Source organism: Aquarana catesbeiana, linkage group LG01 (genome assembly GCF_042186555.1).
Source record: "Aquarana catesbeiana isolate 2022-GZ linkage group LG01, ASM4218655v1, whole genome shotgun sequence".
Taxonomy (NCBI): domain Eukaryota; kingdom Metazoa; phylum Chordata; class Amphibia; order Anura; family Ranidae; genus Aquarana; species Aquarana catesbeiana.
The window spans coordinates 810,338,017-810,353,570 of record NC_133324.1 but is presented as its reverse complement, the minus strand read 5'-3'; the positions used below and the strand labels follow the sequence as shown (position 1 = coordinate 810,353,570).

The 15,554-nt window shown below is 41.4% G+C and overlaps 1 protein-coding gene across 1 annotated transcript in view; it reads right to left on the bottom strand.

Annotated features, from left to right (window-relative positions):
* Nucleotides 1-3,198: 3,198 nt before the first annotated feature.
* MTMR7 (myotubularin related protein 7) overlaps nucleotides 3,199-15,554 on the bottom strand; it is a 102,499-nt gene continuing 90,143 nt past the window's right edge. The window contains exon 14 of the mRNA XM_073608090.1: nucleotides 3,199-13,832. Within this exon, the coding sequence (XP_073464191.1) occupies nucleotides 13,470-13,832 (363 nt within the window). The 3' untranslated portion in view covers nucleotides 3,199-13,469. The remainder of the gene's footprint in view (nucleotides 13,833-15,554) is intronic.

Genomic DNA, 15,554 nt, shown 5'->3' with positions numbered 1-15,554 from the left:
TGTGGGGGACACAGCAAACATGTAGAAGAAGGTGCTCTGGTCAGATGAGACCAAAATGGAACTTCTTGGTCTAAAACGCCATTTGTGGCGGAATACTGCACATCACCCTGAACACACCATCCCCACAGTGAAACGTGGTGGTGCAGCATCATGTTGTGGGCATGCTTTTCTTCAGCAGGGACATAGAAGCTGGTCGGAGTTGATGGGAAGACGGATGGAGCCAAATACAGGGCAATCTTATGCCGTGTACACAGGACCGGACTTTTCGACAGCTGTCAAATCCGTCGGACAATTCGATCGTGTGTGGGCTTCATCAGACCATTTCTGTCGAAAAATCTGACGGACTTTAGAAATAGAATATGTTTCAAATCTTTCCGACGGACTCAAGTCCTATCAGTTCATCTGTATGCTAGTCCGACAGAGCAAAAACTACGCTAGGGCAGCTATTGGCTACTGGCTATGAACTTCCTTATTCTAGTCCGGTCGTACGTCATCACGTTCAAATCAGTGAGACTTTGGTGTGATCGTGTGTAGGCAAGTCCATTTCATTGGAACTCCGTCGAAAAGTCCGCTCGTGTGTACATGGCATAAGAAGAAAACCTGTTATACCCCGTACACACGGTCGGACATTGATCGGACATTCCGACAACAAAATCCTAGGATTTTTTCCGACGGATGTTGGCTCAAACTTGTCTTGCATATACATGGTCACACAAAGTTGTCGGAAAATCCGATCGTTCTGATCGTGACGTAAAACACGTACTTCGGGACTATAAATGGGGCAGTAGCCAATAGCTTTCATCCCTTTATTTATTCTGAGCATGCATGGCACTTTGTGCGTCGGATATGTGTACACACGATCAGAATTTCCAACAACGGATTTTGTTGTCGGAAAATTTTATAGCCTGCTCTCAAACTTTGTGTGTTGGAAAATCCGATGGAAAATGTTTGATGGAGCCTACACACGGTCGGAATTTTCGACAACAAGGTCCTATCACACATTTTCCGTTGGAAAATCCGACCGTGTGTACGGGGCATTAGAGTCTGCAAAAGACTTCAGACTGGGGTGGAGGTTCACCTTCCAGCAGGAAAACGACCCTAAATATACAGCCAGAGCTACAGACCTAAATCCAATTGAGAATCTGTGGTAAGACTTGAAAATTGCTGTTCACAGATGCTCTCCATTTAATCTGACAGAGCTTGAGCTATTTTGCAAACAAGAATGGGCAAAAGCTGATAGAGATATACCCAAAGATACAGGATACAGGGTGCCTTGCCGTGGCCTGCAGCTTACGCATGTATTTGCAAATGTGTGCAACTAAACCCTGTTTTTGTTTTTAGATTCAGTACTTTTTTTAATCTTTTTATAGCTTATACATTTGTACATACATTACATACATTTTGTCCAGATACATTATCTCCCTTCTAACATTCAACCACCAAAAAAAAACAAAACAAAGAATTAAAAAAAAAACCCAACCTAAATTAAACTATCCTCTCTTTAGTGTGACTCTCCCCCCCCTCACATCCCTTCCCAGTATGGTTCAACTTGGATTTTCATGGTCCCAAGCCTCTACCCAACCTTTCCAAATAGCATCAAATTTATCTTGGCACCCTCTTTGTATATAAGTAAATTGCTCCTTTATTATGATTTCTTTTATTTGTGTTTTCCATTCTTCGACCGTCGGGGGGTATATTGATATCCATGTCTGGGCTATTAATTTTCGTGCCTGGTACAGGCCTCTCGTTATTGCGATTTGGGTACTTTTTGAAATATTTAGTTCCTCCACTATATTTAATAAACATAGTTTCGGTTCTAGTGGTATTTCTATACATAGTACGCTATAGTACGTTATATTTTTAACTATATCCTGCCAATATCTGTGGAGTTTGGGACATCTCCATAGCATGTGAATTAGATTGGCTGGTGTACCCTTACATCAAGGACATAAAGAGGATTCCCTGCGTTTCCACTTAAACATTTTTTCCAGGGTATAGTATGATCTATGTGTAATAAAAAGTTGTGTTAATGTTTGAGTGGTTGACAGTGATACCTTTCGGATTGCGGATAAGACCTCCGACCACTGAGCTTCCGTCAGTGCTCCCAGGTCTCGTTCCCACTGAGCCCTGGCTGGCACCACTACCGAGTCTTTAAATTTGCTCTGCAATATCTCATATAATTTAGAAATAAGTCCCTTCCTTTGATCCCCTTTCTTCAACATTATTCTTATTTTAGAGGTGTTAAGCTTAAGTACAGATGAATGGGCCTTGGTGTGAAAAGCATGTCTAAGCTGGAGATACTGGAGAAACCTGTGTTTAGGTATCCTAAATTCCTCTGATATTTGCGCAAATGATTTTATATTATCATTCCTAAACAGTTGCTCCACACATCTCAGCCCCTGGGTTTGCCAAACCCCTGTTTTTAACGCATACTGTTAGACAGGTTAATTTGGTTGGTCGCAGGCTGGTTGGTAATTCTTTGGTTTTATTTGACATGCGTTTGCCCTTCCAGTGCTCCTTGCTGTGAAGACCAGTTATAGGTGGGAGCAGTGACTTTTTTTTTTTTTGTATATACCCAAAAAGACCTGCAGCTGTAATTGCGGTGAAAGGTGGTTCTACAAAGTATTGACTCAGGACGCCACACTTTTCAGATATTTATTTGTAAAAAATTCTGAAAACCATTTATCATTTTCTTCCACTTCACAATTATGTGCCACTTTGTGTTGGTTTATCACATAAAATCCCAATAAAATAAATTTATGTTTTTGGGTGTAACATGACAAAATGTGGAAAATCTTAAGGGGTTTGAATACTTTTTTAAAGTAATGTAGCAGTGGTCACCAATCAGTGGTCCATAGACCACAAGAACATTTTTGTGGTCCCCAGGGGTTCTTCCGCAAATACCACCCAATATTGTTTCCAGTGTGGTTTTCAATACGCGCTGATTATCAATGCACGCTGACAGTATTGACACCCCATGCCTCCTCTGTGGTTCCGGCTCCTGTGAACTCAGAGGGAGGCACCAGGAGTGGTGCAGTGATCCGGAGGTGAAGGAGGAGGGGACTTCCAATGGCAGCGCTGATCACGGATTGTGTGAGGGATACGGCATAAAGATTGTGAGTTTAGTGTTCCGTGAGGTCCGAAAGGTTGGCAACCGCTGCTTTATAGTATATTACAATAAAGAACAACAAGGTAACGTGTGTTATAAAAAAATATTTTAATTACACCTTACAGATTAATCTACAGTTTAACTAACTTTGTGTTTATGTAGTCACAATTTAATTGGTTTGTATTGCTTGCCAACATATTCTCTACAATATGTGAAAACATAAATCAATATGCTTTATATAAATAACAATGTAAAATATGCAAACAGCTAAAATAAAAAAATAGCTCTCAACACTTTAGTTTACAAATAAATTAAGATGAACAATAATCAAAAAGAACAAGAGGAAATGTGTGTGTAAACAATGCCTACACCAAGGGTAGCCATGTTCAGCACTCTTTGAGAACTAACCCCTTGCTGCCGCCGTCCTCCAGCCCTTTACAAAGATCTAAATGCCGGGAGGTGGGCTTTCCGATCTTGTGACTGCTGATTGGCTGTCACATGATCAGAAGCTCCCAATCGCAGGTATACATCAGGAGCTGCCTGTGACAGCTTATTGACTCTGCTGGGAGTGCACGCTCAGTACAGAAAAGCCGTTTCCCACGGATGGCTATGTGCGGCAGATCAGGATTAAAGAAAGGAAGAGGTTAAACAAAATGATTACCAGGTTGTTCTGAAAACTTAATTTATACTGTTGATTTCCATATTGCAAGCGTGAACATTTATGATGCTGGCTCTATAACGATTCTACATCATACAGAAAGAGTGGGGTCTTGATCACAGCAGCAAAGGGGGACAAATGAGTAACTCCACTGTGGTTACTTTATATATTCCATGCAGTTATTAACAGCTTAAAAAAAAAAAAAAAAAAAAAAGCAGCTTTACAAAACATTCAAAAATGTCAATACCCCTGTATGTACAGTAGGCAAACACGTTACAGGGTAGGTCAATATGCAACAACGATTTTTAAAGAATATGTACAACACTAAAATGTATTTTACTACAACTAGCTAAGAGGAGTAGCTGATCTAATGCCTAATGTGATATAATCAAGTCAACACACTAGATCACCACACAGAAAAGGTTACAATATTATAAAAGGTATATAGTGTGTACGTTATGAAATCTTGTTTCGGAAGCACTTAAGGAGAAAAATGACTATGGCTCTCAGACCCTGCTGACATGCATTGCTTCAAGTATACAGCACCTAGGTAGCTTGCAAAAGTGACAGCTTATCAGAAATGTGTACACTTATTTTTTATGCAACTACTTTTCACAGAGGACTAAATCCTGTGCCGAAAACACTAAACTACACAATATTATTATTATTATTTTATTATATTAGGGCTGGTTCACACCTGATGCAGTCCAGTACGTTTTTATTCTGCATCAAAAATGCATGTTTAACAAGGATTCCAATGGCCCTAGTTCATTCCAGTCTAGTCAACAAAAGTAAAACATGTTGCAATTTTCCTGTATAGAACACATCTGGAACACAGCAAAACACATCGGAGCAAATGTCCTCAATTGAGATGAAGAAAAAGAGGGGAAAAATGCACAGGAACACATAAATAATGCATCAATCACAAAAGCATAAAAAATGTACATGCAAAAAAGCATCTGGAATGCAGAAATTATGGTGTGAACTGGGCCTTAAAGTGGAACTAAACCCATCGATTTAACAGTTTCAAAAACACAGTTACATGCCAGGAATGCTAACTGTTACATTTGATTGTGCTCTCAAGAAAAATGTCAAATGGCTGGTGTCATGACTGTTCACATGTGCAGCACCATGGCAGTTGCAGATCATACAGAGGCTAAGATAGCAGCTTCCTTGCCTGAAAAGGATAGGAGGGTTTAGTTTCACATTAAGTATTTGCAGTCTGGTCTCCAAAAGGGAGGCGACTTAGTAGATTACACTTACTAGACTTTTCCCTAGGCTTCTTACACTGAGGAATGTTTTTGCTCTTGCCATAATAGTATTAAGTCTCTGTCTGAAGAAACATTCCTTGAAGACCATGTGGATCAGGTGCTCCTTGGATGCAGAGTCCGCAGAGCAGCACTTTATCCAGAGTGTTTTTCGCATGTGTACTGTGAAAAACGTCCAACACAGGAAAGGAGCCAGATGCCTCCAGTAGGCAATATCTGCTGAAGCTATCTGCACAACACTCTTCCAGTAAAATGTTCACTGCCAAAGCAGAGAGATCTCTTTTATGGATTTTGACCGTTTTTGGGCAAACAAATTGCCGCTAGCATAAGACAAAGGGCAGGGCCCGCCAGCGAGCACTGGGTTTTTTAAAGAGGGATTCCAACTGCTGATTAGTAGAATTGATGAATGTGGAAACACCCTCTACAGCCCTAGTGGTTTCCATGGTAAGGTGGACCACTGGTGGATCCACAGTGGATTGACATCACTGTTTACCAAAATCCCTCCCAAACCGAAACAAGTCAAGTAAGCAGCCATGGAGTGTCATGGGCATGTAAAGGTGTTTCTACTCCCCACAGAGGAACACCTCAAAAGACAGGATGTAATGGGAAGATCTTTGAAGCAGCAGGGAATCTTCACGAGATATGACTGGAGACAGCAGGTTGATCCTTCAGATTCAGAGTCGGGCAAACTGCATCAATCGGAGCCAAAATGTTCTCTTAATTTTGGAGTAAAAGCAGAAGGCTGACTCCTCAGTGATAAGGATAGTCTTGTCAGGTGAATACTCACTGAAGACATTGGGACTGTGGGCAGATTAGCTATAGACTCAGAAGCACACTTATAAACTCTTTGGTTAAAGGCAGACAGGAATTGGGTAAATTGGGCCAGAAAAACTTGTGTAACAGTATTCCAGATTACTGATGGGCACCTTCAAGAGGCATTGAACAGACTTCACTAGAACCGTTAGTGGAATGTGAGCTGGGATCATCTGTTGCAGAATAACTATTCCCTCTGTGTTTAGATACAGGCATGTTGTGGCCACGTACTGCTAAAGTAAATTAAGCTCAGAGTACAAGGCAAGGCCTTAGACGCTCATAAAACCCAGACAGCTCAGAGCAGGCAAGGGTCAGATGACTTGAAGAGACCAAATTTACTGTAGTAGCTTTCTCAACAATGAATGATGTTCAGTCACTCAGGATTAACATATCTGCAGTACAAGACAAGATTTTTAAAGGCACCCAGCACACCAAACAAATGAGGTAGCTCCTGATGCTCAGTCTGATGGGCCTACTTACAAAGCAAGTCATCAGAGACAGGGCAAGTGCTGGGGCAATGTTGATGACTCTGGGTCTGGAAAGCACTCTTAATACTAACTAGTTACCTGAATGGGGTTCCTGAAAACACATGAAATCCAGTACACAAAGGTCTTTTCCAGGCTAGCCTCCCATTGTCCAGTCTAGCGGGGTCCAGACACGGTATTCAAAAAATTCAAGCTGAGGAAAGCCCTCTCTGGATTAATGCAATCATAAAGAGCAGCTTTAGCAGTTGGCAAAAAACTGAATCATGCTGGTAGCGGGAGGGGTTGGCCTACAATTATTTGTTTGCCTGTAGCGGCAGTATAACCTGAAGGTGTTAGACTTCCTGTTTCCCCCAATGGATGAAACAAAATACATATTACAAACAGCAGACAAGACCAGTGAGTTCGTATCTTGCCTATGAGTAAGCCAAAATTAGTCATTTGATTCTTGGAGTTGTAACTGAGAAAAGAAAACAAAAAATCTCTTCACTTGCATAATTCCTACCCAAATCGTCCATAATGTATACTAGAGTTGCACGATTCTGGCCAAAATGAGAATCACGATTTTTTTGCTTAGAATAAAGATCACGATTCTCGCGGCGTAACATAATCTTTCGCATTATACAAAAAAATTGGGCTAACTTTACTGTTTCTTTTTTTAAAATTCATTAAGGTGTATTTTTTCCCAAAAAATTAAGTTTGAAAGACCGCTGTGCAAAGACAGTGTGACATAAAATATTGCAACAACCGCCATTTTATTCTCTAGGGTATCTGCTAATAAATATATATATATATATATATATATATATATATATATATATATACACATATAAAACGTTTGGGGGTTCTAAGTAATTTTCTAGCAAAAAATACGTATTTTAACCTGTAAGCAACAAGTGTCAGAAAAAGGTTTAGTCTTTAAGTGGTTAAACTGACTTTATTTACAGACGAAGTTCATCCCTTTGATCTAAAGAACTAAATTGTTACAATGTTTCTCTTTATCTCCACAACACTTGGCAGGCTGCCTATTTTTTTTTTTTTTTGACAGCTATTAGCTGTGAGCAGAGAACTCTCTGCACTGAATCGGGAAAATGCTGTGTTAAGATCACGAGGGGGTAGAATCGCGATCTCGACTCTTTAACGATTAATCATGCGGCTCTAATGTATACCGAAATTGAATAAGTTCATGAATAAGAAGTGGGACGCTGCAAAACAGGTATTTTTAAAACCAGAAATACCATTGTCCAGAAACTCAAAACACAGCTTATTTAGAGAAGTGTGTGTGTGTGTGTGTGTGTGTGTGTGTGTGTAGCATGATATGCCCCACAATAACAACGTAAACCACATATATCTCTTTAGAATGTTATCCATTAAGAGAATTTATAGAATGGAATTTGTGATTTTCCAGAGAGCAAATAAGAGTATTATTTGTGCAGCTTCATGCACATGAGTACATCTTACAAGCAGTACCTATGGAAATATGCACTTGTAAACTAAAAAGGAATGATACAGTTTTATAAATAACATTATCAAATCATTAAACAAATAACATTAAAAAAATATCATGTGTAAGTAATAACACAAAATAATTAAAACTTTGAAAAAGCAGGATTCACTAAAAGCACAGAACACTACAAGCAACATCTGTCCCATTGAAAATAATTAAGAGAACTCATTAAAGCCAATTTATTTCATCTCCACTTAATAAAGATATGATCTCATGGATTAGCGAAATGTAATTTTACAGATTTTTGTAGTGTTTCGCATATTAAAGCGGAGGTCCGCCCTCCGTTGCAAAAATGAAATGCCAGCAGCTACACATACTGCAGCTGCTGGCTTTTAATAATCGGACACTTACCTGTTCTGGAGTCCAGCGATGTCGCACTGCAGCTGATGTTTCCATCAGATGTCGGGTGCTGCCTCTGCTATTGCGGGTAAGGGAACCCGCCAGTGTAGCCTTACGGCTTCACGCCGGGAACCCTACTGAGCATGCGCGAGGCTCCGCTCCTCTATCCTACTGGCCTGACGGCAGGGGAAGGAGGAGGGAGCCCCAGCGATGACGTCAAGGGCTGCGGCCCTGACTCCTGGAAGTGGTATCAGGATACCTGTAAAAGACAAGTATCCGCTCCCCCCTGCCCCCCGAAAGGTGCCAAATGTGGCACCAGAGAGGGGGAGCAGGCTAATGAGCAGAAGTTCCACAGATTATCGTGGAGATTATCACTCCCTAAGCAACTTTCCAATAAAGCTGCCCCTGCAAAGAAGACACTGAATACTCACCTCTCCAGCTACCTGAGCCACTGCTCGCTGCAATAGTGAAGAATGAGCGCCAATTGAAGATCCAGCACAATCTCCCACCAGCTCCTACCTCACTACAGGACACTACGGTAATGTAGGAGTCAGTGGGTTGAACCACTATGAGCAGTGAGGACCAGGAAATCAACATTCCCAGAACTGTAGGGCTTTGAAGGCTTTTCAGTTGGTGATTATGGTCACTCCTGGATGGTGTTAAATGTGAGTATCTATCAGTTGTCTATTAACCACTTCAGCCCCGGAATAATTTACCCCCTTCCTGACCAGAGCACTTTTTGCGATTCGCCACTGCGTCGCTTTAACTGACAATTGCGCAGTCGCGCGAGGTCGTACCCAAACAAAATTGATGTCCTTTTTTTCCCCACAAATAGAGCTTTCTTTAGGTGGTATTTGATCGCCTCTGCAGTTTTTATTTTTTGCACTATTAACAAAAAAGTGCAACAATTTTGAAAAAAAAAACGCATTATTTTTTACTTTTTGCTATAATAAATATCCCCCCAAAATATATAAAAAAAATTTTTTTTCCCTCAGTTTAGGCCGATATGTATTCTTCTACATATTTTTGGTAAAAAAAAAAAAAAAATCAAAATAAGCATATATTGATTAGTTTGCGCAAAAGTTAGAGTGTCTACAAAATAGGGGATAGATTTATAGCATTTTTTTCTTTACTAGTAATGGCGGCGATCTGCGATTTTTATCGTGACCGCGACATTTTGGCGGACACATCGGACAATTTTGACACATTTTTGGAACCATTGGCATTTATACAGCGATCAGTGCGATTAAAAATGCATTGATTACTGTAAAAATGTCACTGGCAGTGAAGGGGTTAACACTAGGGGGCGGTGAAGGCGTTAACTGTGTTCCCTGGGAGGTGATTCTAACTGAAGGGGGAGGGACTAAGTACAGGAAGTGACAGATCGCGGTTCCTAGCTAATAGGAACACACAATCTGTCATTCCTGTCAGAACAGAACAGGGAAGTGTGTGTTTAATCACACTCGTCCCTGTTCTGTATCTCCAGCTCACAATCGCTCGTGGCGGCAAGCATCGGCACCCCCGCTATGCAGCGGGCACACGCGCGCGCCTGCTATCCGGACCCCGCAAGCCCACTTACAGTTACGTGGTTTCGTTACGTGGTTACATGTAAAATTGCGGCGGCTGGTCCGGAAGCGGTTAAAGATAGAAAATAAGGTCATTTCTAGTGGAGAAAAAAATACAAGTTCATCAGGAAAAAAAGGTTTTCAGTAATTAAATACTTATTTCATATACAGTTGTTCTCAAAAGTTTGCATACCCTTGCAGAAATTGTGAAATTTTGGCATCGATATTGAAAATATAAAAAAACTTTTATGTAAAGGACAGTGAGCATAAGAAGCCATTTATTATCACATAGTTGTTTGGCTTCTTTTTTAATCAGAATAACAAATGGCCCTTGTAAAAGTTTACATACCCTGGAATGTTTGGCTTTGGTACAGATACAGAAGGTGACTCACCCGGGTAAAATGGCAATTAAAGGTTAATTTCCCACATATGTGGATTTTTTAATTGCAATTAGTGTCGGTGCATAAATAGTCAATGAGTTTGTTAGTTCTCACGTGGATGCACTGAGCAGGCTAGATACTGAGCCATGGGGAGCAGAAAAGACACGCGTAACAAGGTAATAGAACTTTATAAAGATGGAAAAGATATCCAAAGCTTTGAATATGCCAGTCAGTACTGTCCAATCACTTATTAAGAAGTGGAAAATTTGGGGATCTCTTGATACCAAGCCAAGGTCAGGTAAACAAGGAAAGATTGCAGCCACAACTGTTGTTTCAAGGAGCACAATACGACTATACTTAAACAAAAATTAGCTGCATGGTCGAGTTACCAGAAAGAAGCCTTTACTGCGCCAGAGCCACAAAAGCGCCCGGTTACAATATGCCCAACAACACCCTAACAAGCCTCACAGCTTCTGGCACACTGTAATCTGGAGTAATGAGACAAAAATAAATCATAACCATAAGCGCCATGTTTGGAGAGGGGTCAACAAAGCCTATAGTGACAAGAATATCATCCCCACTATAAACCATGGTGGTGATGTTTTGGGGATGTGAGAGCTCTAATGCCGCATACAAATGAGCGGACTTCTCGTCGGACTGAACTCCGAAGGACTTTTCGACAGAGCTCCGATGGAGTTCCAACGAAATGGACTTGCCTCCACACGATCACACCAAACGTGGTGACGTACAACCGGACTAGAAAAGGAAGTTCAATAGCCAGTAGCCAATAGCTGCCCTTGCGTCGTTTTAAGTCCGTCGGACTAGCATACAGACCAACGTTTTTTATACAGCAATCGACTCCATCGGAAATATTTGAAACGTTCTATTTCTGGGTCCGTTGGAATTCGACAGAAAAGGTCCGATGAAGCCCACACACGATCGAATTGTCCGACGGATTCGTTCCGTCGGACCTTTGATGCCGAAAAGTCCTGTCGTGTGTGCGCGGCATAAGAGAGGAATCTTGTGAAAATTGATGGCAAGATTAAAGCAGTTATCAGAAAATACTGGCAGACAACTTGCATTCTTCTGCACGAAAGCTGTGCATGGGATGCTCTTGGACTTTCCAGCATGATAATAACCCTAAGCACAAGGCCAAGTTGACCCTCCAGTGGTTACAGCAGGAAAACGTGAAGGTTCAGTGGCCATCGGTCTCCTTACCTTAATATCATCGAGCCACTCTGGGGAGATCTCAAAATGTGTAGTTCATGCAAGACGACCAAAGACTTTGCATGACCTGGAGGCATTTTACCAAGATGAATGGACAGCTATACCACCTGCAAGAATTCGGGGCCTCATACGCAACTATTACAAAAGACTGCATGCTGTCATTGCTGCTAAAGGGGGAAATACACAGTATTAAGAACTAAGGGGATGCAGACTTTTGAACAGGGGTCATTTCATTTCTTTACTTGTCGCCATGTTTTGTTTTAGGATTGTGTCATTCTGTTATAACCTATGGTTGAATATGAATCCCATTAGAAATAAAAGAAATGTGTTATGCCTGCTCACTCATGTTTTCAATAGTACATACTGTATAGATTGCCAATTCTTCAAGGAGATGCAAACTTTTTGAGCACAACTGTACAAGAGTTAACACTTCCACAACTCGGTAGTAGTTCTATATGTGAATTAAAATTACTCATGTGGCTTAGGGACCTGAAATGTTTCTGCTTTAGGTACAGTCTAAGCACTTGAGGACCGGCATGTTACACCACCTTCCTGACAGTTTTAGGCACTGTGATAGTTTGACAATTACTGCATCATGATGCACTGTACCCAAATGAATATTAAAAGAATAAAAAAAGTTTTGTTATAAAACATAGCAAATAAAAATGCCAGGACAGTAATAAAACCCATACAATTACCTTTTTTAGTATAGTAGACATGCCATGGTGTGATCTTATTTTTTTTTACCACAAAATTGAATAAAAAAATGAAAAAAAATCATGCAGATAATGAAGGGGTTAAAACACGGAGCACTGGATACATTAAATGTATAGGGTCATACACAGAGGGATCAGGAGGTGAAGGGGTTAATGTACAGGTTACATAAGTAGGAGGATGATGGGGTCAATGTGCAAATATGTTAGGATAGGAGGGGTTAATATACAGGTCAGACGAGAGACCGGATTGAGCAGAGCTAGGCCTCTTGCATACATGCCTGAGCCCATGCAAAGTAAATAGAACATTTTCTATTATTTGCATATACCCATACACTATAGTTGTGTTTACATGAGCAGCACTGGTGTATACCCCAGTGCAGCCACACACGGCCATTCAAGTCCATGGATGGCTGTACGCAGCACCTAGGCTTTCCAGGCAGGGAAAATATGCTGAAATTTAGGTAGCATGAACTCAGGCACCCATGTGCAAGTGGCCATAAACTGTGGATGGATGAATGACAATAGAGGCTTGGATGAATGATTGGATAATATTTATGGTACTTGATGACACTGGTACTAATTTACATGGTTACTGGCTGCAATCAGAAAGCTTTCTTTCCTCTCATACAAGGATTAGTGAAAGGAAAGTGAAAACTGGCTGCTAACTGCAGCCATTATTTACATTGTGTGATTCTGTGATTGGTCACAGCGATCACGTGGTTCTGAGCCAATTTCACTGGCTCTGTACCTTCTGTTTGTGAACTGCACTGTCCAGTGTTCATTGTGCTCACAGTACAGTGCTCATACACGCCCTACAGGGTGCACAAGAGCAAAAAAAAAAAAAGACAATTTAAAACATCATTCTGCCCTTAAAAGTGTACTGTCTTGTCCAGGGTGGAGGGACAAATTGTTAAGGATTAATAAACCACACCGAAAGCAGTAAGGTGTAAATAGGTGCTAAATGGTATCCTATGCACAAAACCTTTGTCGATTATAAAGAAATTGATCTCTGGCTAAAGTTGTCCCTCTCCAGTACATTTTCCAACTTTTCCCTAAAGGCATGACTGTCATTACCCAAAATACAGATTGTCTGAGAAGTCATCATTTATGGTCAGCCGTATAAACAGACTCTGTAACTGTTCTACTGCATTTGAAATAGCAGCCACCACTGGGTGACTTGTATACTAAAAGAATATCACAGGGGTGTCCAAGTACTCAGGTGGATGATAAATACTCCTCAGTTCATAATGCTTGTGATTACCACACCAGCAAGGTTGTGATGTAGAATCTTCAATGCATGGTGCACTCTCCCAAACTATGAACCAAGGAGGGGTGTATCTTCCTTTTCAATATATTGTTCCCAGATAACATTGCACAACTCCCTATAAATAAATACGGAAAAGACCTAAGCATTCAGAAACATGGCTTCGTCCGAATCGGGGTCCTTTCCGCTATCCTCACTGGGTAGAGAATCTCCACCACTTGGGGACCTACAGCTTAAGTCCTCCACCCCAGACTCCTGGTCACTGTTGGCAGACAGGTCTGGATCAGAGCTTTTCAAGTGGTCTTGAGTAAGAATGAGGGCTGAATCATCCTCACCCTGGGATGGGCTGCGGGAAGGGAACAACTTCAGGTTGTTGCTGTAATCCTGGGGGGTGTTAACAGGAGAGTTCTTGGTGATACACATCTGGAATGTATTGTTTTTCGGTTGGTCATCAAACTTCTTGTTTACGTCATTGGTTTGACGAGTCTCCAGCTTTGCTAGTCTCTATATGAAGAATTGTGACAGAAAAAACATCTTATTATCAGTTTCAGTTAACATGCTTTACACAAGATTAGATCAGTTGCTGATAGTGGAGGAGGTTTATCAATTTTGTCACATAGCAAGGCAACGCTAAACAGGAGCAATTAGACAGATGATCAGGCAGATTTATTATAAGATCATAGGTTGATTTATAAGTCTCTTATTTTGCTACTTTATAGCCTAGTACACACGATCAGTATTTTTTCGTTCAACCCAGTGGTCTGAACGAAAAAAACCTGAAGCGCCCAGGAGGAGATCCTGTACCAACAGTCCAATGTCAGTACTGTGATCTCCCCTACTGAGTTATTGTGTTCTGACAGGAGAACTGCCCCCCGCCAGAACACTCTGGCCAGCACTTGCAGCCATTGGCTGAGAGTTGTAATTGGATGACAATCGGCAGACCTTTTTCAGTCATGTCCCTTCGACAGAAGCCAGACGTTTGGCTGGCTTCTCCTGGCCTGGCTGTCGTACACACGGGCCGAATGTCAGCCGGATTCTATTGAACCGACCGATATTCGGACTGTACTGCCCTTAAAGTGATTGTAAAGTCTTGTTTTTTTTTCAATAAAAATAAACATGTTATACTTACCTGCCCTGTGCAGTTGATTTTGCAAAGGGCAGCCTGGATCCTCCTCTTCTCGGGTCCCTCTTCGGCTTTCCTGGCCCCTCCCTCCCTTTAACCACTAGCTGCCCACCCACTGTCATATGACGGCGGGACGAGGCAGCTATTGTTCTGGGCCGCCATCATATGACGTGATCGCTCTCCCGGGCCACTAGGGGGTGCACGCCCGCCGCGTCACTGGGGACCCGCGATTGCCCAGTAACTGAGCAGGACCGTGGATCTGTGTGTGTAAACACACAGATCCAAGTCCTGTCAGAGGAGAGGAGACCGATGGTGTGTCCCTTGTACATAGGAACACCTATCGGTCGCCTCCCCGTCAGTCCCCTCCCCCCACAGTTAGAATCACTCCCAGGACACACATTAACCCCTCGATCACCCCCTAGTGTTAACCCCTTCCCTGCCAGTCACATTTATACAGTAATCAATGTTTTTTCATAGCACGGATCGCTGTATAAATGTGAATGGTCCCAAAAATGTGTCAAAAGTATCCGATATGTCCGCCGCAATATCGCAGTCACGATAAAAATCGCAGATCGCCGCCATTACTAGTAAAAAAAAAAAATAATAAATAATAAAAATGCTATAAAACTATCCCCTATTTTGTAGACGCTATAGCTTTTGCTCAAACCAATCAATATACACTTATTGCGATTTTTTTTTACCAAAAATATGCAGAAGAATACATATCGGCCTAAACTGAGGAAAAAGTTTGTTTAAAAAAAAAAAATGGATATTTATTATAGCAAAAAGTAAAAAATATTGTGTTTTTTCAAACTTATCCCTCTTCTTTTGTTTATAGCACAAGAAATAAAAACCGCAGATGTGATCAAATACCACCAAAAGAAAGCTCTATTTGTGGGGAAAAAATCATAAAAATTTTGTTTGGGTACAGCATTGCACGACTTTGTCATTCAAAGTGCGACAGCGCTGAAAGCTGAAAAATGGCTTGGGCAGGAAGGGTGTGAAAGTGCCCAGTATTCAAGTAGTTAAATGCCCCCACAGCAAGCAGCTCGCTATGGGGGCACCCGAGCCGAGCTGCAGCTCCGTGTATCCATTCAGACACG